The sequence below is a fragment of the Mchenga conophoros genome, linkage group LG20 (genome assembly GCF_057382185.1).
Source record: "Mchenga conophoros isolate Kocher_MC1m ecotype Shallow Benthic linkage group LG20, M_conophoros_male_GT1.1, whole genome shotgun sequence".
Lineage (NCBI taxonomy): Eukaryota > Metazoa > Chordata > Actinopteri > Cichliformes > Cichlidae > Mchenga > Mchenga conophoros.
Window position 1 is genome coordinate 8685737 of NC_140545.1, and position 21409 is coordinate 8707145.

Consider the following 21409-nt stretch of genomic DNA (forward strand, 5'->3'; position numbering starts at 1 on the left):
TACTTCCTCCACTGCTGTTAGCAAATGGGTTTTCAATTGAGTATCGTTGTGTTAAACGTGTTTCTAGTTTTACGCCCTTCTACAACCCCTACTGGCCGTGCAGCGGCAGTGTGTGTGTGTGTGTGTGTGTGTGTGTGTGTATGTATATATATATATATATATATATATATATATATATATATATATATATATATATATATATATATATATATATATATGTGCATATGCATGCTATTTATCCTGATCCTCGAATGTCACTTTATGAAATTTGATCGTTTCATGCCAGTAACTGATAGTCTTTGGTATCAAATGCATCCTGGCATCATAAAGCTGCATTTCTAAATTGCTCCTGCTTTTGTTTCCATTCCTCCTAAAGCTGTAACTGCAGGCAGTCTAATGCAGCTCTTCAGCTAGACTGAAACATTAGACTTACAGTTCTTCTGCTATGAAAGTATAGGAGTGATGGCTTGATAAACTATGCATTATCCTCTGCTGTGCTTCTCAGCAGTGCCTGAGAGAAGTCGAGGGCTAAGCCCCAGAGGGAAATGGTATGGTAATAGGGTGGAATTAGAAGATGGATCTTCTAATGGAGCTGATGTTCAGTGAGCTGTTACTGCTGCAACATGACACATTTTACCTCTGCAGTTTACACTGATGTTGTCTTTACTTTTAAGGAATGCCTTACAGTCTACCTAAAAACAATCATTACCTTTTCATAAGAAAATTAGAAAAATCCAAATTTGAGAGAAAAGCAAGCCAAAGTCAGGCCCTCTTCTGGCAGTCCTTTTGTAGGTAAACACAGGCAGTTCACAGTGATCAAGACTCTGTGCCTAAATACAATTGAACCTTCAAGAACATAATTAATATGGCATTAGCAACACCTTTGTTTACTCACCATTTCAAGGTGGTTAATGGGGCAATCTTGATGATCTTTAAAAGTGTCCAATTAATAAGTATAGATAGCATAATCTATAAGAAATCTACAGCATTGTTTTTATTTCAATATATTTAAACATTTATTACAAAAATAAATTTCATACAAGAACAATTGGCAACTTTTAAATGGTTTGAAGACATGTAGTACGGAAAATCTTCCAACAATTACAAAACATTGATTACAACCCTGTAATCAATGTTTTTTCATCAATTTGTCATTGTTATGTTATTATCTCACAATTTACAGTCAGGCATCTCAAAATTTCTATTTACCAACTCAAATTTAGAAGAAAATATGATCCTAAAATTTGAACTTGAAATTTTGACTTATGGATGGTATTTTCTTTCTGTCTTTTTTTCAGTGTCGGAAACAATAATATACAGCCAAAAGTTATAAAATGGTGCCTAATATGTAAAATAAATGAGTGTAAAAGAAATACTGAATGCAAACAATGACAAAGAGAAGAGGAGATATAAGCAAACCTCCTGCTAAACAGGCAAAGAGGACACGAAGCACTAAAGATAAATCAAAAATGAAAGAACAGTTTTAGTGATTTTCAAGTTATACACTTATTAAAAACTGTCATATAGTCTGCATATACTTTGTTAGATGAGGAGTCTATATCCATAGATCAACTTAAATGTGCACAGTGGTTGGTTCCTTACAATGGCTCTGTCAGATCTTTACCCAACATGAGTATTAAAAAAAAATCAGCTGACAAAAGTAAATAAGCGGAATGACTTTCTTTGTAAAAAAAACCCCAAAACATTTAGATTGAGCCAGTAACAGAAGCTATGCTCTTATTTGGTCAGACCTGCAGGTTGGGGAAAAAACTGCTAACATGAATGTGATAAAACAGCAGCAGCTGACAGGAGCACAGATGCTGTGTGCTTATTTTTACCATTCATTATAATTTGTAGTGTTAGCACAGGAGGTATTGTGTTTAATTGCCACGCAAGTTATCCATTCATGTCAGCATAAGCTCTAAATGCCAACATTAATGTGCCCAGCAGGTTCAAACCTGTCTGTACTGGTCAAAGTTTGAAGCACTGAATATTTAAACCTGATATCAGTGCCCAATACTCACCTAATACACATGAAGATGTAAGGACACTTCCACAGTCTCCATGACAACCTATACTGTTGCTGTACATATGCATGTTTTTTTTCCCCATGTCCATGAAGTTCTCACATAAAAATCTTACAATACAGTGTACACCAAAATGGAGCTATGAACAGTGAGGCTTTATGTCGTCACCTTCTCCTCGCTTCCCGTATTTCCTTTCCTTTCCTTCCAGCGTTACTTCCAAAGGCTCCAGGGTATTTCAGTGACCCATGCAGCATCCTGCTTTGAAGTGATGTGAACATCTTCCAAACTAAATGTTGCAAGAAGTCAGTGAAAGTGCTTCTCTAACAGCATAATGGAATCAATCTTTGCTTTACAAAAACCTGAAGGTGGTCTCCAACATCACACTTTCTCAAAGGGGAATAAATGTTGCTCTTGACCCTTCTTCTCTCGTTTTGTTACTTTCTTCTTCTTCAGTCCGCTGGCATTTCCACCATCCTCCTCTGCTTGTCTGTTCTGAGGCCAGGACATTGCTAGAGTCTCGGATGCCGTCTTAGCTCCCGGACTTTCACCCTCAGCAGCCTCCTCATCTGAGGAAAACCCTTCGGCGTCACCTCCATGAGCAAGGCTCCCCAATCCCTGGTTCTTCTTGTTGTAACGCTTTTTAAGCCTTTCTCTGATCAGGAGTCCTTTGACCAGCAGAGTCCAGTTGGAGATGGCCCTCTTCTCTTTTTTCTAGATGTTGCAAGAAAAGAAAAAAAATTAAGCCTGTCACATACAGGTTTCTACTTGAAAGTAACAGCTGATACTTTGTGTTAAAGTTCCCACCTAAACTACATAATCTGGTAATCTTACAGGGTTGTAATCAATAATTGTCAAATTCGTGATATAAAAGAAAACACACCTCTTTCTCCTTCTGTTTCTGAAGCTCTTGTTCTTCCACCCACGCAGCTCTGAGGACCTCCTCGTGCTCCTCACACGCAATGTAGCCATCAGTGCTGAAACACACACACAGGTGAGCAAATATCCCCTTAGCTTTGACATGTTTGTAACAAGTGCATTTATTTCATTTCTTTCTTTAGGAGTAAAAACATCCTGATTTTGATCTTTTTATTTTAAACACTGAAATGATTCAATGCAAATGCTCACAGAGAGGGATTTTACCCAAAGCCAACTAATGAGATGAAAATAAGCTCGCTGGAAACAATACAGATAAATTTGGAAAGCAACTAATTAAGCTTTCAAAAAAAACAAAAAAAACAAAACAAAACCAGCAGTTGTGATTGAAATTTGAAGATACTGTTATCAGTATCTGCCTTCACAACTAAAACTTGAAAACAAACACAAACTGTTTTTTAAGAAAATATCACGATTTAATGAGTCTGTCTAGGAATCAATAATGATGTGCACGGGTCAAAAAATGCATGATTTTGTTTGAAAGTCCCTCAATATTGTGAAATTCTAACTCTCGGTGCAGTTGTTCATCCTGAGATTCTCCTGTATGACCGTATCCATCTGCTTAATTGTGTTTACACCCCACCGAAGGCTCCTCAGAGTCATCTTACACAGCGTGCGAGTATCCTCCATGGAAGTCGAAACCTGTGACTGCAGGCGCTGCGTCAATGTTCAGTTTCCTGGCCACGCGGTGCAGGTTGGGCAACCTGATATGAACACAGCCCACCGGCAACATACAGGGTTTAAACAGGTAGACATTACCGTAGTCATTACGTGGGACCTGAGGAAAACATACAAAACCACAATGACACTGACGCTTTATCCTGTTGGTTCTTATGTTGCTCATAAAACTTTGTTTCGCTTAATCTTCTGAATGTGATGCTCAATCCCACACATATACATACCTTCCCATCCACGGCTATCGGCGGCTGGTACTCTTCAGTTTGCCATTCTCCAAACAGAGCCAGGTCATTCTCATCCTTCAGCTCAGACGTCATCCTGGCCTTACGGGAACGATTAGAGAAGCCCTTCACCATCTAAAAAGGAAAAGACGTGTTTATATTGTGAGTTCATAAAGTCACCAAAGCATTTCATGTTTCCATTATCTGTGTGTCTATTCAGTATGCAGCAGCCTCAGTCTGTTATGATTCCCCCTTCCTGTCACCTTGACGATGCCATTGATCCAATTGATCCAATTAATCCAATTAAGCCAAACTAGGATTTAATAGCATCAGTGCTACAAGAAGAATTCAATACATCTGCACTCAGCAGAACATCAATGACAGGAAAGGAAAGGTTTGCAAGATTTTACACCTTATATCATTTCATAATTACATCAGTCATTCTTCAAGACAAATATATCTCTAGCAATAACAGTTTATTCATGGGGTCAGGTTTAAGATCTGGGAGCAATATTGGTAGCATTCCATCAATTCCATATTATTAGTCCTTGTCCATGTATGCTTTATTCCTGTTGCCCACTTCTCATCAGTATGTCCTGGTTCCTAAATGCCTGATGTGGACCTTGTTAAGCTGGGCAATGTCTGAGCCGGTATGGCTTTGGCTCTATATCTCTCGCTCATGTTCTGAAGTAGGCTTGGGCGGGCCTAGCTAGGGGCCCTTACTGCATGCATGCCCTTATCGAGATTTGAACCCCTGGCTTATTGTCAGACCCACAATCTGGGATAAACCATGGAGCATCGGCTAATAGATCACGAAGATGGCCCCTGAGATGAGCTGCTACAAGAACACCTCCGGCAGATGAAGACAGACGGTGATGAGGAAAAGGAAGAGTAACAAGCACGGCCCATTGACAGATGGGAGGCACATCCAAGTGATTGGGACAGTGTACTGGAACATCTGTACCACATACACAACCAAAGGTGTGTGAGAATAACAGGGATAAAGTCCAGTGGGGGTTTGAGTTCCAGATTGACAAGCAGCTAGTGGTAAACCAACCTGACATAGTGGTGATTGACAAGAAGCAGAAGACCACAGTTGTGACAGATGTGGCAATCCCAGCAAGCAGGAACATCAAGAAGAAGGGGCATGGGAAAACACAGAAGTACCAGGAGCTGAAAGAACAGCTGGAGCAGATGTGGAAGGTAAAGTCCAAAGTGGTTCAAGTGGTAGCAGTACTCAGTGCAGGCTTGATCACAGGGCTGGTTCATTTAGAAAAACTGTGTTTTCATTACCAGGATAAACTCTCCTCCTCAGTCATGAAACATGCTAATGAACACCGCTCAGCTACAACTGCCTTCAGGTCAGAGTGTGACTGAGTTAAAAACAAACTGATGTAACAGAGAAACTAACCACAAAATGTCTCCTTTTGAGGAAGGGAAGAGAAGCAAACAAAAAAGAGCTTGCCTTGTATGGCTCCTCCCCTAACCGGACAGTCCTTGCTTCTTTCAGCCACGTGTCTCTGGAGTGCAGGGTGTGCACACAGTCCCTAGAGATGGATAAAGATTTAAACAGGACATGAATGACGACAGTCCTTTTTTTCCCCTCTCACACTGAAATCCCAGTTTTCCCTTGCTTTTTGGTTTAGCGATAAGACATAACTAACTAGGTTAACACAGACTGCACAGTATAAAAAGCATTATGTGCGATGGATTTCGAGGTATACTTGAACTAAAATGCATCTGTGATGAAAGTTTAACTAGTTACCGAGAGTATACTGGCTCCCCTCTGCAGTATCCCAGCACAGTGGCTGTAGGAGGATAGATGGCCTCATATTTCAGCAGGTGTCTCTTTAAGGCATACAGCGGGTGGTTCTTATACTCCGCTACAGACACTGGCAGGGGTTTGTTCAGAAGAGTTTTCTGGAGCTGGGAGAGCAGAGCAAAGAAAGAAATTGAAGTAGGTCAAGACATTGTTTCCTTTCATGCCATTCTTGCATTGTTAACGATGGGAGTAGCTGATGGGCCACAGCAATTTCTTGACTAGGAGGAAAGAATTCAATGTTAAAAATAGAGTAAAATCCCGTGTACATTGAACATTTCCTGCTAATCCATATGATGCATACAGGACATGTGATGTGGCCACTGGTTTTGGTAAGAAGAATTGTGCAGAAAAGTAAAAAAAAAAAAAAAAAAATCGAAAAAAAAAATCGAAAAAAAAAAATCGAAGTCACCTCCTTGTCTTCCTTTATGTCTTTCTCGTCCTCGGGTCCCAAGAATGGCTCAAGCGTTTCCTCCCACCAGTCATCATCCACCCGCCTCTTCCTGGATGATGTCATCCAAGTCGGGTCATACTTCTTTCCCAGGTCTTTCACAAACCCGTCCCCGTCCACAGACACCACATATGTCACCGGTGTGGTTGCATTCCGGTAGCAGAGTTGAGGAACTCCAACACCGTGATCCACATCTACGCAAACCCAGGAAGCTGTTTTCTCCAGATACACCTCTAACCACTCGTCTGCACCTGGGCCTTCTCTCTTTGCCCCACTCCTCCTTTTTGTTCCATTGCTCGTTGTTCCTTCTCCTCCTTCTTCTTCCTCTTCTTCTTCCAAGTCTCCATCCTCCTCATCTTTTACCTGTTTTTTACCTCCACTGCTTCTTCTCTTTGGAGCTGCAGTATTTCTGCTGTGTGTGCCCTTGGCCTTCCCTTTCCCTTTATTCCCCTTTTTAGATTTAACCCCACTCTCTGAATCCTCACTGTCATCCTCACTGGTGGCTTGAAACTCATCTTCGTCACTAAGCCCTCCATCCTCCTCCCCTTCGCTGTTGCTCTCTTCCTTGTAGCTGACCTTTGAGGCAACACTGCGGCGTTTTGAATTCTTTGGTCTCTGCCCCCCTGATACTACAACTTTCTTCTCTTCCTCCTCATCCTTTTCTTTCTTCTTTGCTTTCTTTCCTCCTACATCTCCTTTGATCGTTCTCCCTCCTGCTGGTCTCTTGGTGCCAGGAGAAATCTTTGGCTCAGGGGAGTTTGTCTTGGATGATTCCTTGCTTGTGTTGCTCTTTTCTGGGGCACCAGCAGATGTTCTAGCCCCTTTGGCCTGCAGAAATGAGATATTTCCAACAGCATGTTTGTAAGAACAGAACAACCTTAAAATCAAATGGCAGACACCACTGCATATGCAATACTGCAATGAGTTGAAATACTGTATATAGAGGCATATGTAAGTGTGATAAAATTGGTGGCTGTATCCTTTTAATAAGAACCTGACACCACAGCTTAGGCTGTACCTTTTGTATTTTCACTTATATTACAGTTTATTCATTTTTTACAGGCTAAAGTATTAGGTAAAGTGCAAAAGTATTTGCTCGTCTGCCTTCACATGCATATGAACTTGAGTAAAATCCCATATGATGTTTTTTCCACTCTTTCCAGCTACAACAGCTTCAACTCTTCTGGGAAGGTTTTCCACAAGGTTTAGGAGTGTTTATGGATATTTTTGACCATTTTTTCAGAAGTACATCTGTGAGGTCAGACACTGATGTTGGACGAGAACGCCTGGCTCATAATCTCCGCCGTTACTCATCTCAAAGGTTTTCTTTTGGGTTGAGGTCAGGACTCGGTGCAGGCCAGTTCCTCCACACCAAACTTGCTCATCCATGTCTTTGCTGACCTTGCTTTGCACTTATGCATTTCCATTGTTCTAGAGTCCAGTGGTGGCGTGCTTTACACCACTGCACCCGACACTTTGCATTGTACTTGGTGATATTAAGGCTTGTATGAAACCGCTTGGCTGTGGAAACTCCTTCACTGAAGCTCTCTACACAGTGTTCTTGAGCTAATCTGAAGGCCACATGAAGTTTGGAGATGTGTAGTAACTGCAACCACCGACCCAGCTCTGTGATTTTATGAGGCTTACCACTTCACAGGCGAGTTCATAGCTGGGATTAACAATCGCCTGTGGAATATTTAGTAGAAAGTACATTTCATGACTGGACTTGTTGCACAGTTGGCATCATATCACAGCACCACACTGGAATTCACTGAGCTCCTGAGAGCGACCCATTCTTCCACAAATGTTTATACAAGCAGTCTGCATGCCTAGGTGCTTGATTTTATACACCTGTGGCCATGGGAGAGACTGGAACACCTGAATTCAATGATTTGGATGTGTGAGTGAATACTTTTGGCAAAATGGTTTATTTTTTAATAGAAGGCTTTAAAAAATGTGTTCTATACATTAAACTGCAGCAGTTATCCAAACGTGACTGTTGTAATTATACCGCAGTGTCTTCTTAAAGGAAAAACAACAAACTGTCAGTACCTTGGCTGATGGGGCTTTGAAAGGAATCGGCTGCAAAGAAAGGACCAATCGGCAGAAAAGCTGCAGAGAGCGTAGGACCAAGAGAAACAGCTGCAGGAAACACAGGTGCATAATTATTTATTTTTCATTTGTACGTCGAACTAGGGGCACTGTTTTATAGAAAATGGACCGGTTTCATGCCAAACTACTAACGTGAGTCATCTCCTCGTGGTTTCTGGCTGAGAGGCTTGCCAGTCGCCTCTCGAGGAGCCTCTGGGGGTCCGGAACCTCTTCACAGGGAAGACTGGAGTTGAGGGTAAATGTTGCTCTAAACCTGGGAAAGAAGAGAGCCGGATGGATGGAAATGGAATCATAAGATATGGCGATAATTATAGAAGGCTACCAGTGACTGATGGCTTCTGAATAGTAGCTCTATTGTCCCTATTGTACAAATTTCTTAGTTTTACACATTCTAGCATTAAAATAGTTTCAGGAACTTCACATTTATAAGTACATACCATTTAAGCAGCCCAGAGAGGTAGTTTTGGTCGATGCGCTTAGCTGCCATGGTGAAGTGGACAGGCAGCAGCGACAGAGTGATGGCCAGCAGGTCTGGTTCACTGCACAACCTGTTGTGGAACATGGCGCTGGCAATCAGGCACATGAGGTGGACCTAAGAGACCAATCAAAGGTTCGGAACGTCAGGGATGAGCTAGAGAAGCACCATGAAAGGAAAGGTAGAACTAAACAGCGTGTTTTCACCTTGTGGGTGTCTATCAGCAGGTCCTTCTTATATCGGTTCACCATTCGCCTCAGATACGTCTCAAGTTCCGCCTGCTTTTTTTGCCTGGCCAATCAGAAATCATGATTATTGGGTTAAAACAAATATACCATTAACTGCACACCCATAGATAACGCATTTTCCACAAACTAATCACATAAACACACAATTACAGGTCCCTCTCCTGACACCTGTGGAGAAAATTCATACTAATGTACATTTGAATGAAACTCCATGACCCAAAAATGTTTTCCTGAATATAATGAGAGGATCGGGAGTTTGGAGACATCAGCTAACAATGTCTGGAGCTACATTCAGATTGTTTTGATATAAACAAAATCTAATTAAACTCAGAGCATGAACACAATGAAACTTTATTTAAATTATGCTAGTGATTCCTGAGTTTTAATAATGAGGTTGATTTGTTTTGATTGACTTTTGGATGTCTTCCTGTGTTCATTTCATTTTACAGATTAACACCTCAACTGTTTAAGAAATAATATCACAAAAAAGTCTGTTTTGCAACTCTTTTTTTAAAGAGCTATTTTATTTTCAAAAGTTTAGAATTTTATGTTGAGCATGTGCATATTCTATATTCACTTACCTCTTTCTGACTTCTGGGGTCTCGATCTCAATCTCCACAGGCTCAGAGGGCAGGACGGGTTCTAGAGGCTCAAGTGGACCCAGCGGCTCAGCTAGCTCTGATTAACACACACACACACTATTCATTTCCTTTGTTTTCCATTACTCCCTGCTTAGCATAGGAATAAAAAACAAAACAAAACAAAGTGTTATTACAAATGTTACGGATTTTACACTTACCTTCCACTTCTTCCCAATCATCCTCATCTTCCTCCTCACTGTCCTCCCCTTCTTCTTCTTCTTCTTTCTCTGGTTTCTTGGTGTTCACCTTAAGCCGTGGTGGGGAGGTCACCATATCAAAGTCATCTTCGCTATCATTCTCCTCCATAATGGGTGACTCAAAGTATTTGCTGGTATTGACAGCAGAGCTGGTGTCAGATTGGGAAGACAATTTATTTCCTGCTGCTCGCTTTGAGGGCGCGCGGGGCTTAGGGATGACCTTCCTCTCTATCTTTTCCTCTTTATCTTTGATGTCCTCACCTGGTAAAACAGATTGAAAGATGTTTTGAAGCCTCTGTGCTTGACTGAGAATAAAGGAAAACACGTCAATACAAAACAGAAGTACAACCACCCTAAAAATGTATTATATTGCGAGCCAATTTTCTGAATGAAGATGTTTTTTCTTTCTTTTTTTGCTACAGAAAATTGACAAAAGTGCCTTAATTGTCTGGAGAATCATTTTTGTGCCACTGTAGGAAGTGCAACAGCATTGTTTATCTGAATGAAAACTACAGTTTATGAATGATTTACCGCAAAGCATGAAGGGAAGTGCTGATACTGGCCTATGAGTACATAAGATGGATGACCTAAATGCCTCTAACACTGAAGAATAAAGAAATCTATATGAATTTTTGATTCTTTAATCCAACGGAGGAAAAATCAACAATAAAAATGAAAAAAAAAAATTCCAGAAAAAATATTGGTTATTTTAAACCAGATGCTTGTATTAGCCTAAAATCTGAAAATTGGTTTATCACTACTATATACACCACAGAGATAATGCTCTTATTCAAATACACGTCAGAGATCACGTCTGAGAAGCTGCAGATAAACCAGCAGGATTAAGAAGTTAACACACACACTTACACCATCTATGCACAAAATATGGTTGGTGTTTTGGTATGTGGAGCACAGATGTGCATCCGGGCCAGCAGATCCACTTCAGCAACCATGCACATCCTTAAGCAGTGCACCTGGATGCTCATACAGTGCCTTTATGGTTATGGCCATAATAGCTCGATATTATGCATTGCCTCCAATAAACCGAAGCTTTGCATTGATGTGTGACATAAATTATATTTTTGTCACGTTATAACTGCACAAAAACTGCTTCTCAGAGCAGTCAGAGGGAATGGATGACAGAGGATGTGTTTTACATTTCAATTATTTTATAATATTGTGAAGTAGTATTTTTCATTTACTACAACTAATGCTGATGTTAGTCATCTGTGTGAAACTCTTCCTCAGATGAACGTGTGTAAGTTTATTCATGAACCCAGGCTCACTGTGCACAGACCGCTTAGCTAACCTCCCCTGTACTTCACTTAATTTCCTAACTATTGGGGGCTAGAGGTTCCATTTATTTAATGACAGACACACATTTTAGGCAACTCCGACTTTTCATACCAGCATTTTTTTTCTTCGCTCTTGTTTTTGCCCCGCAGCTCTTCGCTTTCAGCACCTGCTTCAGTTTCTTTGTGTCGCCCCCCGTGTTTGCGCACTCTCTCCTCCTCGCCATGCTAGCTGCCGTCAGTGGAAGAACTTTCTTTGAATAATAATATCCAGAGCTAGACGAGCAGTAGTCCTTCAGAGCTCCACATGCTGTTGTATAAGGGCGAGGAAACAGCAGTTACCCAACACTGCCATTCAGGAGTTTTCATAATACAAGAAACTGCACCCGGTTGTTGTGGAGGCCGGACCTTGACGTCATATCCGCTCTCCTGTCTTCTTCTTCTTCTTCTTCTTCTTCACTAAATAGATCCAATTCAGCTCCCTATAATTACAAGTTAACACCTGGATATTTATAAGTAGGCTGACACCAACATTTGTTTATAAATGGCTTTATGGTCTTATACATATATATACATATATATATATATAAAATGTGGTGTTTCAGGGAGGTGTAATACCACTTTTGGGCACTAAGGGGTGGTGTTGTGCTTTCCATAAGGTTTTCAACTTCGACAAAGGTCAGCTCCACATGCTCCTGGTAGTTAGGTTTCATATTAATACTCGTTTTTAACAGCCAGTGATCTCTTTTAGGTTATATAAGGAAGCATTTAGCCAGAAGCATGTTCAGTGTGTTCAACAGTAGAAAAACTACAGTAGAGACACAGTATCAGAAGAACCTCTAGCTACTGTACATGTTTGATGTAATTTAGTGGTAGCTAAGCATGTTTGAAAGGGCTGATGTTCAGTGTTATCAAAGAGGCTGTAACTGAGCATGCGGTGTCAGCAGTGGAAGTCAGTGGTTGTGCTGAGAATGAGAGTGAGAGGTTGAAAAATGAAAAACACTGTTATCCACTGTGTAATGCAAACCACTCTGAGCTCCACTCAATAAAAGCAGCCAAATATGATTCATGAAAACTTTTTAAATGGTCTTCCCTTGATAAATGGATTTTTTTCCCCCCACAGACCCCAGTGTGCCCGGAAGCATGTGTTGAGACGAAGCAACAACCGGAAAGAAAACAGAAAAAAGTCAGTCACGAATTTGGATTGGACTTTAATACATTGCTGAACAGATTCTGCATGATCACCAGGGACAGGAGACCATTAACAGGCCCGTTCAGCTGTCTGTCAAAATCACCTTGTTTGCAAAGAAAAAAACAATCCTTGGCAGAAAGGTAGAGAAATAAGAAGCAGAAAAGCTGGTGTCATGTCATGTGAAGCAGAAGTAAACTGTGTTATTCTAGGTATTGTGAACAGGGATTTCCTCACAGTTATTTTCTAAAACTTTACACAAGCAGATATCAGTGGTTTTTTGGGAGGTTGTGTCAACTGTGTCACTGCCTTCCACCGAGCAAGATGCTGTTTTTTGGGGGGATTTTTTATCCCACTGGAGCCCTGAAAAGACTTAAGTGGGTAAACGACGATGCCTGAGCGCATTCTTCATCTTGTTATTTTGCGCCGGGGTCTGCGTGACTTCCCTGAAACAAGTTCTGCCTCTTGATTCTGAATCAATTTGGCTCATTTCAGTTCAATTTAATTTTCATTTAGCCCCGTTGTGATCTGTATCGATCCCATTGAGGTTCTGTGGCAGATGTGTGTGTGTTTCACTTCAGAGAGCCATCTGTCAGCTGATACAGTCAGACAGCTTCAGACTGACTCACTGCAGTATGAGCCTCCTGAAACCAGGGGGCCCTTTCCATAGGTACTGCATACACCATACATATGCATACATACTGCATGCATACGCATAAATGAATGCGTGTTTATGTGTGGAGCGCGTGTGCGTCCATACTTCTGTTAGAGGCTTTGCCTTGACCATCATGTGGATGTGTGCATGCATATGTGAGCATGCAGGCTAGGCTAAGAGTGTGCTTATACATATAGTCTTTAGCATGTGGATGGGTGAGGTGACATGGCAGGAGTCCATGGTCGTGCGCGCTTTGCTCCCAGCGCAGTGCATGGCTTCCATCCCTATATGAACCATAAGTACAGTCAGATAGGAATAAAAAGCCATACAATGCACGGGGCATTGAGAAGACTGAGTTCTATGAACAAGGACACACACACACACACTGACAAACACGCATGGAGTCGGATGATAGATGGAAAGAGATTCAATTGAAACCCCCTTGAGCGAGAAAAACTCGAAAAAGGATAAGAGCAGGTGAAGGACACAGAAACCAAGAGAGAAAAACGAGCTTATAGGAGATGACTCTGCACGGCACTCCAGGTATGCTGAAGATCACACCGAGACTAATCAGAAAACAGCCTGCAAGTCAGATGGGGAGTACATGAAGCCTCGTCAAAGGCAAGTGGTGGTGAGGTGTGGCAACAGGTCTGACATCCACAATGCAAGGACACGGGCTATTTTATGCCCACGGTGTTGTCTCCACGGCAGCTGGATCTGTATTGATGATGATCAGAGCGAGCTGTCCCGGTGTATGGTGTACAAGATTTTTATAACAACAGTAGTAGTAGTAGTAAACGCCATGTTCGAAAGCAAAGACCTTCTTTTTGGATTCTGAGTAACCACACGGGGTCTTTGCTTTACCTTACCCTGTATGTATCCATATATATGTATATATTACAAGGACATCCGTTTCACCCCTTAAAGCGTTCCCAAAGGCAATTCATGTGAATTTGCAACACAAGTACAGGAAAGTGTTTGAAAATTCTTACAATGCATGTTCATTTGAAATTTTTTCTTTGATTAAATGAGGCAGTTACCTTCTTGTTAACTTATATAGGTTTAAAAACATAAAAATCGACATCACCTGCTAATAGATTTTGGTCGTTTGGTGTTATGTAATTGGAGCATACGTTCTCCATATGATCTCTCTTCACACGCTCTAATCTGTGCTGCTTCTTACATGTGGATTTTTTTTTTGAGTAAGTTATAAAGGGGGCAGATTTTCTTCCATTGAGCACCTGTTGTCCGCTTGGACACTTTTGGTTTTGAAGCAGCTTGGTACTTTTTAAGTCCACTTAACACAATGTATTACTTGATAGTTTTTGAATCCCCCACTTTTTCTACCACATATGGTCATTTCTGGATTATCCCCATAAACAAATGTCTGCTAGCACATGTAAGACTGAGATCTGTCTCAGTAACAGACATATTTTTACAGTGGAGTTTATGTTTTAATGCTGAAATATCTGCTGTCTGATATATCCTCCTAAGCCCCAGGAAGGATTTAGCAAAAGGATTGAGAATTTGGCAAGAAACTGTAATAAAATTAGAATCCCTCCTTCTCCCTCTTAAAAAAATCCCTACAAGTCTGGAGTAGGTATGTTATTATTGATTTCTAAAGAAATAAAGCCCCAGAAACCATTCCTCTCGTGCCTTAAGAGGCTTCGCAACTTCAAGGAGCGGATATGAAATAAATCCAATTACCGAGCTGTCAATCAGGCTGCTAATTAGTACGACTCCAGCACACTAAGTGGTATCAAAGCTGGAAACTCAAAATAGAGGCGACAAGAGGGAGAGACACACACACAAACACAAATTCACAAAACAAGCAATTCTTAGCTGAAAACATAACTACCGCAAATAAACCCCACATCTCAGACGCTTTCTCATACAACCTCCAGACAAGCTGCTGCTATTTCTGGATCGCCACAGACGAGCAACAGCAGCTTGAGGGAGGAGGAGGAGAAAGGGGAAGGTGGGGGGGTAGAAGAAGATGAAGAAGCGAGCATCCGTGCATCCGAGCCGGGACCCTGCAGGTTCTTCTTCTGACTCAGTACCCGCGTTCCCTGTGTCCTCTCGGGCTGCTGCTGCTGCTGTGGCGTCTTCTGAGCTGTGATTCGAGCAAACAGTGTCCGGCTTCAAACAGGTGGGCTCCGGGGTCGCGCTTGGGCTTCTCTTCGAGGGCCTGAAGAATTGTCCAAAAGAATAGTTGTTCCCTGCTCCCGTCCTCTCGTCCTCAAAGAGATAGGGTCAGTGATGCTGCCGCTGCCACCGGTGGATATGTGGAGTTTGACCGCCCCTTTACGCATCTGTGCGTATTTTCATTCAGCGGCAGAGGCAAACAGACGGAGAGAGAGCAGGGAGAGAGAGAGTGAGAGGGGAGGGAGGGAGGTGTGGTGTGGTGGAAAAGGACAGTAGTAGGAGGAGGGGGTGAGGTAACAAAAGCCCACAAGTGAGGAGGAGCTAACAAAAAAAAGAGGGATTGTGGGGGGGAAGCGAGGAGGAGGCATCATCATACCTGAACAGGAGACCTCCCTCTGTTTATGTGTGTGTGTGTGTGCGCATGTCTGTGTGTGTGAGTGTGTCTGTCTGCAACAGAGAGGGTGCGAGGGAGGGGAGGCTTATGTCGCCTCAGTGACGCGCAGTGTTAATAAAAGCCAGGCAGAGGGGCTGAATAGGGCTCTTTTCTGTCTCATTCAAATACTGCCAGAAAGCACTTTCATTCTGCTGATAAAGTAGAGTGTGTGTGTGTGCGTGCGTGTGTGCTGGAGCAAGAGAATGTGTGAATATGTGGGTTTGCATCTCCGTGTGTTTGCCCTCTCTCTCTCCCTCTACCTCTTTCACTGCCATTTACACTGCGAACAGCCAGACAAACAGACAGATGAGTGTACAGCCCAACTGACGCCTGATAAACACAAGCCCCCCAAAGTCAGACTTCACATGGAAGATATATCTCTATCTATCTATATATATCTATATCTATATATATCTATATCTATATATCTATATCTATCTATCTGTAAGGCAAAAGATGAGGGAAGAGACACATTACTGAGCAGACAGGGAGAGACCGATCAGCAAAGAAGGAGTCCTTGGCACCTGCTTTCCTTAAATTAAGTGGGAAGCGAAAGGGAAGAAAATTAGTATGTCTACAGACGAGACACATTTAGAGAATAAAAAACAAAAAAACAGGGCAATAAAGGTCAAGAAGAAACGAAAAAGAAAGAAAAAAGAACTGGGGGAACACTGTGCGGGGATAAAGTAGAAATACTTGCTCTCGACCTCTTCCCTCCTCCTCCTCCTCCTGTTCTCAGGGACTCGGCTGGAGTCGCATTCCAACGCGTCGCTCTCAATCCCTGTTACTCCCGGCAACACAGTTCCTTGATCTGGTCCCACGTCATGCCGGGCAGAGGAGGAGGAGGAGGAGGAGGAAGAGGGAGTAGGACGTGAAGGTGGATGCCTCAGAGAGGGAGGGTAAGACAGGATGGATGAGAAAATGAGTGTACGCAATGGGAGGAAGAAAAGGAGGAAGATGAAGAAAGACACAAGAGAAAAGCAAAGAGAGGAGAAGGTAAAGGAAGAAAAGAAGGAGAAGAAGGAAACAAATGAAGGGGCTGGGGGTGTTAGGGATAGTCACAGATGAAGGAAAAGGTGTGAGGAAGCAAAAGAGGTGGCAGAGGATATGAGAAGAGGACAGAAGAAAAAAAGAAGTAGAGATAAGATCAAAAATTAAAGCGAAATGGGAGCTGGTGAGAGGAGTCAGTCGGACAGGTGAGAAAAAATAGGAGCAAGTAAAAAAGAAACATTACCACCCTCCCCATGGCATTCCTTCCTAATTCTGAAATTAAAAAGGACAATCACTGTTAAGGCTCATTTGCTCCTCTTGAGGCCATTAAAGTCAGATGGGTTTGCTCTGGGCTGCCTGCTTTATTAAGGTTCAATAAACTCGTGTTAAGGAGAAGCGAAAAGTGGAGACAAGGGTAGAGTAATAAAGAAGACGGAGCGGTGACACGAGCGCACATGGCTGACGTAACATCTGGAAAGTTGTGGCGTTAGTTTTAAAATGCTTGCACCAGCAGACAGGTGGGATCCTGCCCCATCAAAATCACACGTAAAGTTCACACGGTTCAAGGCAGCTCTAATCCTTTTATTTTTTAAACTTTTTTGGACACTGTCTGGCAGAATATTGTGCTTTGGTTGAATACCCAAGACGAAAAGATGACTTAATCGCTTTTTAAACCACTTTGAAAATGTTTTGAAGCACATAGATCACAGCACAGCTGCCCGACAGCTAAAAGCGTGCTAATATATACAGTATCATTTAATAAACGAGCTCTAGAATAGGGTTTGTGGCCACTGGACGGCAGTGGAAATAAGCTGTGCGTGCAACACTGACAGTTAATCACTTTTTAAAAATGTGGACTCGTTGCAAACAGTTGCTGGTTGCACATCCGGCAAATGGGGAGGAACATCGTCTTTCATCCATCTCATTTACCAGGAAGGCTGGTCTAAAAAATGGGAACGCTGCAGTGCAGTTTGGCAACCCTGAAAACTAAATCCACAAAAACATGACCTAAACCAAAACAAAACAACTAGCTGAAAGACACTAAAAGTTCCACAGAGCTAAAGGGGCAGTATTTAGCCCAGTTGGACACAAGCAGTCGAGTGATTATTAATGTCAACCCATGGAGGCTCTGACCCTCTCATAGCTGTGGAGCCGTAACCTGTGAAGCAGACCAGCAAGACGCCATGCTATTACAGTGACCTGAACGTAGCAGTAACACATCAAGACATGCAACAGTTCTCTGAGAAGGGTGGGAAAGACAACTGTGAGCTAGAAAGCTCTGAGGTAAACAAAGCAAGTGTCAAAGCCTTTAGGAGGAAAGGACCAGAAATGCACACTTTTGCTAGAGCTCAAGGATACACACCAAGGATGTGTTTTGGTGGGAGTAAAGACACCTGTTGTTTCTTTTAAGGCGGCATCTTTAAAATAACAATACAGACTGCAGCGGCTTTAAAAACAGACTTCATAGAAATACCAATTTCCACATGGCAGTCTAAGAAGCAAGGGCTTGCTCGTAGGGGTCTATGGGTTGGCTCGCCACGTGTCACAGAGAGTTAGTCTTTTTTTCTGTCCAAAGACTGCCAACAATCCTTTAAGCAGGGCAGAAGAAGCAAGCAGGAAAATCACCCGCAGATGAAAATGTGAAGATCGGCGGTACGTTTGACCTGCTGTGCCCCAAACACGAAAACATATAGGTCTCTTAAAAATAGCATTACATGGAAGTAAGTCTGCTTTAATGGTTAATAATCTGGCACAAAGACATGACAACATGAAAATGTCCCCAAAGATGTGCCCTGATTACACGTTAAGCAGGAATCAAAAGCAACTAATCTCATGCATTCAGGTAGACCAGTTGTTTTTGGTGGAAGTAAATACGAGATTGTGTGAAAGTGTCCATCTGCAGTGAAACACTCTGCACATAAGTAGATGTGAACCATAATGAGACCAATTTTGGGCTGCACAATGGCCACAATGGGCAGACTATTCAGCAGTAATGGCTGCTGCGTGCTTCTTCTGAGGATCCTAAAATAGTAAACCACCTATCCAACACGCCAGGAAGGGTTATAGCAAACAGGATTATTGCAAATGGTATTATTGATCCACGGGCGTGTGTGTGTGTGTGTGTGTGTGTGTGTGTGTGTGGGGGGGGGGGGGGGGGGTGGATTATACAAGGGGTGGACTAAGGTTAAAGGGCAACTCATCTGGCTTTTCACTCATTTATCTTTATCGTGATTACGCCACAAACAGTGACGGGTATTCAGGCATTTGCTAGGAATCGTTTCTTTTCTCAGCTTAAAAGCTTTAAAAAAAAAGAGCAGAGAAATTACAAAAGAGTAAATCCTCAGAGAAAAAGGAGCAGAGTAAAAAAAAAAAAAACCCGGGGAAGCAGGTGTGACAGGAGAATCAGATTCCTCCTGTTGACGACAACCAGTCAGCTCCAAATGTCAAATGATGTCACTATCCAGTTCTCATTTTAAACCTCAAACACTTGCATTGGTTCGTGCATCTTAAGGAGCCGTGTAAATACCAACGTTATCTCAAATAAAATGATAACTTCAGACGTATGCAGACCTGAATTGGTGAGCACGCTTTTTAAACTTCACAGCTGCTCAGAAATATTCATGCATGCTTCACCAAGAGTGTATTCTGTATCACTGAAAGGCCACAGACAGACTTCTCTCACATTTTGACCATCTTTTCAGAGCAGTAATGGACACCTTAAAGTGGCCTCTGCTTGGATTCATCACAACAAATAGCTCAGTCGCCCCTTCATAGATCAAGTGCAAATTGAAGAAACCGTCAGAGATAAGAGATGAGGGACTATAACAGTCCACTGATATTCAGGGGAGTCCATTATGATCATTTGTAGCGTCAAACAGGCAGTTTGTAGTGATAACATTTACCGTTTTGCTACGGGCTATTCACAGCATCACTAATTTAAGCTTTCACAGCTGAAGTCCTAAGGCCTGTAGTTCAGGATACCCCAGGTATCTTTTTGTTGTCTGGCTTCACTAAGCCTAATAACTGCAATGGCTCTTGGCAGTAGATATCAACTCAATGAGTCAACTCAGGTTTTCTGAAATAACTAAGAGGGAATTCATGTGAAAAAGGGCTATGTTTGCTGCATGTGACCAATCACAAACGTGCACGTCTAGCTTTAGAGCAGCATATGTCACAAATGAAATGCATAATCCAGGCCCAAAGCAAAGAAAAAAAGGTAGGAAAAAAGTCAGGAAGTAAAACTGTCAAAAACTGCTCCGTCACTAAGATACAAGTACATGTGAATATAATTACAGCTGTGTTTCCATTAAATTCCTGTGCTTGGATGTGTTCTGATGTCACAGTTTTTCTGACGTGGTTTTAATTTCATTCATCTTGCTGCATGCATGGTAGTGTTAGCAGGTAGAGAACAAGTATACAGTACTGTGCAAAGATCCTGACCCCTCCCTCATGTGCAAAGACAAAAACAGAGTTTGTTCAATTCTAACAAGTTTTACAGTCTATAATTGGTCAACTGAAGGGCTAGATGCTTCTCTCAGGACCTGCCACTTCTTCTTTGTCCTCAAATTTTTTGAAGACACACTGCACACCACACTGAGATATTGCTCTTTATGAATCACTTTTTTGGTGCAAAAATATAATTCTATGCTTGTTAAACTGCGTTATGTTTGGCTTTTTTTAAAATAGATTCAACAAAAGAAATGAGGAAAAAATTCGACATTTTGTAATAGGCTGTTAGTAACAAAGTGCCTGAAGACACAATTTAAAACTGATTGAGCTGCCTCTTATGTGTACACATAACATTAGTTTGTGCCTTTAGTTAATTTTATAAAAAATTATTTGAAAGACCTTCATAAAGTCTGGCGAACTGTCGCTGAAGAAGAAAAGAGGGGTCACTCACGATTTTTGCAAGGAACTCTAAAAGCACAATTTTAACCATTAGGTAAGCATCATCTTATGGTATCAACAGAAACTTTTAGCAGTTGACAAAGAAAAAGAGTCTCCTCCATCTCTCATTTTTAGACGGTAAAGAAAAGTCAAAGTATTTAAACAGCCTCAAATTTTTCCTTTGTAGTCGAGGCATCTAGTGTCCTTTGTGTGTGTGTGTGTGTGTGTGTGTGTGTGTGTGTGTGTGTGTGTGTGTGTGTTGTGTGAGTTTCTGGGCATTATTTTGTCATAGAAACCAAGACGGAGCAGCCTTTCCACTAACAGACTGGGTTGTTAGCAACACCAGCACATAAGTCTGACTGGGGGACGGAAAAAAAAAACAGAAACAAGGAAAATCCCAGGAAGTAGGTCACAGATACACATCACAACACAAGCTGCCTAAATCTAAAGGAGACACGTGAAAATTCTGGGGTTTAGCAGCAGTGCTAACATGAGGATGCTCAAGTGAAACTGAGGATGATGCAGGACTTGGTCACAAACCAAAGTACTACCAACAAATCATAATGCTGATTCAATTATATTACTGAATCAAAAGATGATTTTACATCTGCTTAAAATTTACCAAGACATTCCACTCAAAACTAAAAACCACTCACGTATGTGATGGTCAGCAACTCAACCACTTCATGGCTGATTTGCTGTCATTTCCAATCGCTTCCACTTTGTTATAATACCACTAACAGTTGACTTTGGCATATTTAGAAGTGACGAAATTGGTGGCATCCTATCATGGCACCACTCTGGAGTTCACTGAGCTCCTGAGAGTGACTCATTCTTTTTGCATGCCTAGTTGCTCGATTTGATACACCTGAGGCCACGGAAGTAATTGGAACTCCAGAATTCAAAGATTTGGATAGATGAGTGAATATTTTTGCTAATATAATGTATATTGCATGTATATGTCTCTAAACAAAAGTTGGACACACACATCCATGAAGGAAACATAAAACATAAA

General features: G+C 41.8%; 1 protein-coding gene across 2 annotated transcripts; it reads right to left on the reverse strand.

Annotated features, from left to right (window-relative positions):
• Window positions 1-983: 983 nt before the first annotated feature.
• On the reverse strand, window positions 984-11502 carry xpc (xeroderma pigmentosum, complementation group C). Of its 2 annotated transcripts, XM_085260265.1 has the most exons (14): window positions 11210-11502; window positions 9764-10063; window positions 9546-9642; window positions 8923-9007; window positions 8679-8833; window positions 8374-8494; window positions 8182-8271; window positions 6091-6957; window positions 5625-5785; window positions 5325-5406; window positions 3863-3994; window positions 3569-3738; window positions 2908-3001; window positions 984-2738 (listed from the first exon to the last, which is right to left on the reverse strand). In XM_085260265.1, exons 1-14 carry the CDS (start codon window positions 11319-11321, stop codon window positions 2406-2408), a joined length of 2799 nt encoding a protein of 932 aa, XP_085116391.1. In that variant the 5' UTR covers window positions 11322-11502; the 3' UTR covers window positions 984-2405. The 2 variants fall into 2 exon arrangements, with proteins under 2 accessions (XP_085116391.1, XP_085116392.1); XM_085260266.1 differs by lacking the exon at window positions 6091-6957.
• Between the last annotated feature and the right edge of the window lie 9907 nt (window positions 11503-21409).

Bases quoted from the DNA above. Each gene is read 5' to 3' on its own strand.
- xpc (XM_085260265.1), bottom strand. From the start codon at position 11,321: ATGGCGAGGAGGAGAGAGTGCGCAAACACGGGGGGCGACACAAAGAAA. The intron at 9,008-9,545 runs GTAAGTGAATAT...CTGATTGGCCAG, and splicing joins ACCCCAGAAGTCAGAAAGAG to GCAAAAAAAGCAGGCGGAAC. The intron at 3,739-3,862 runs GTATGTATATGT...TGTTTTCCTCAG, and splicing joins CGATAGCCGTGGATGGGAAG to GTCCCACGTAATGACTACGG.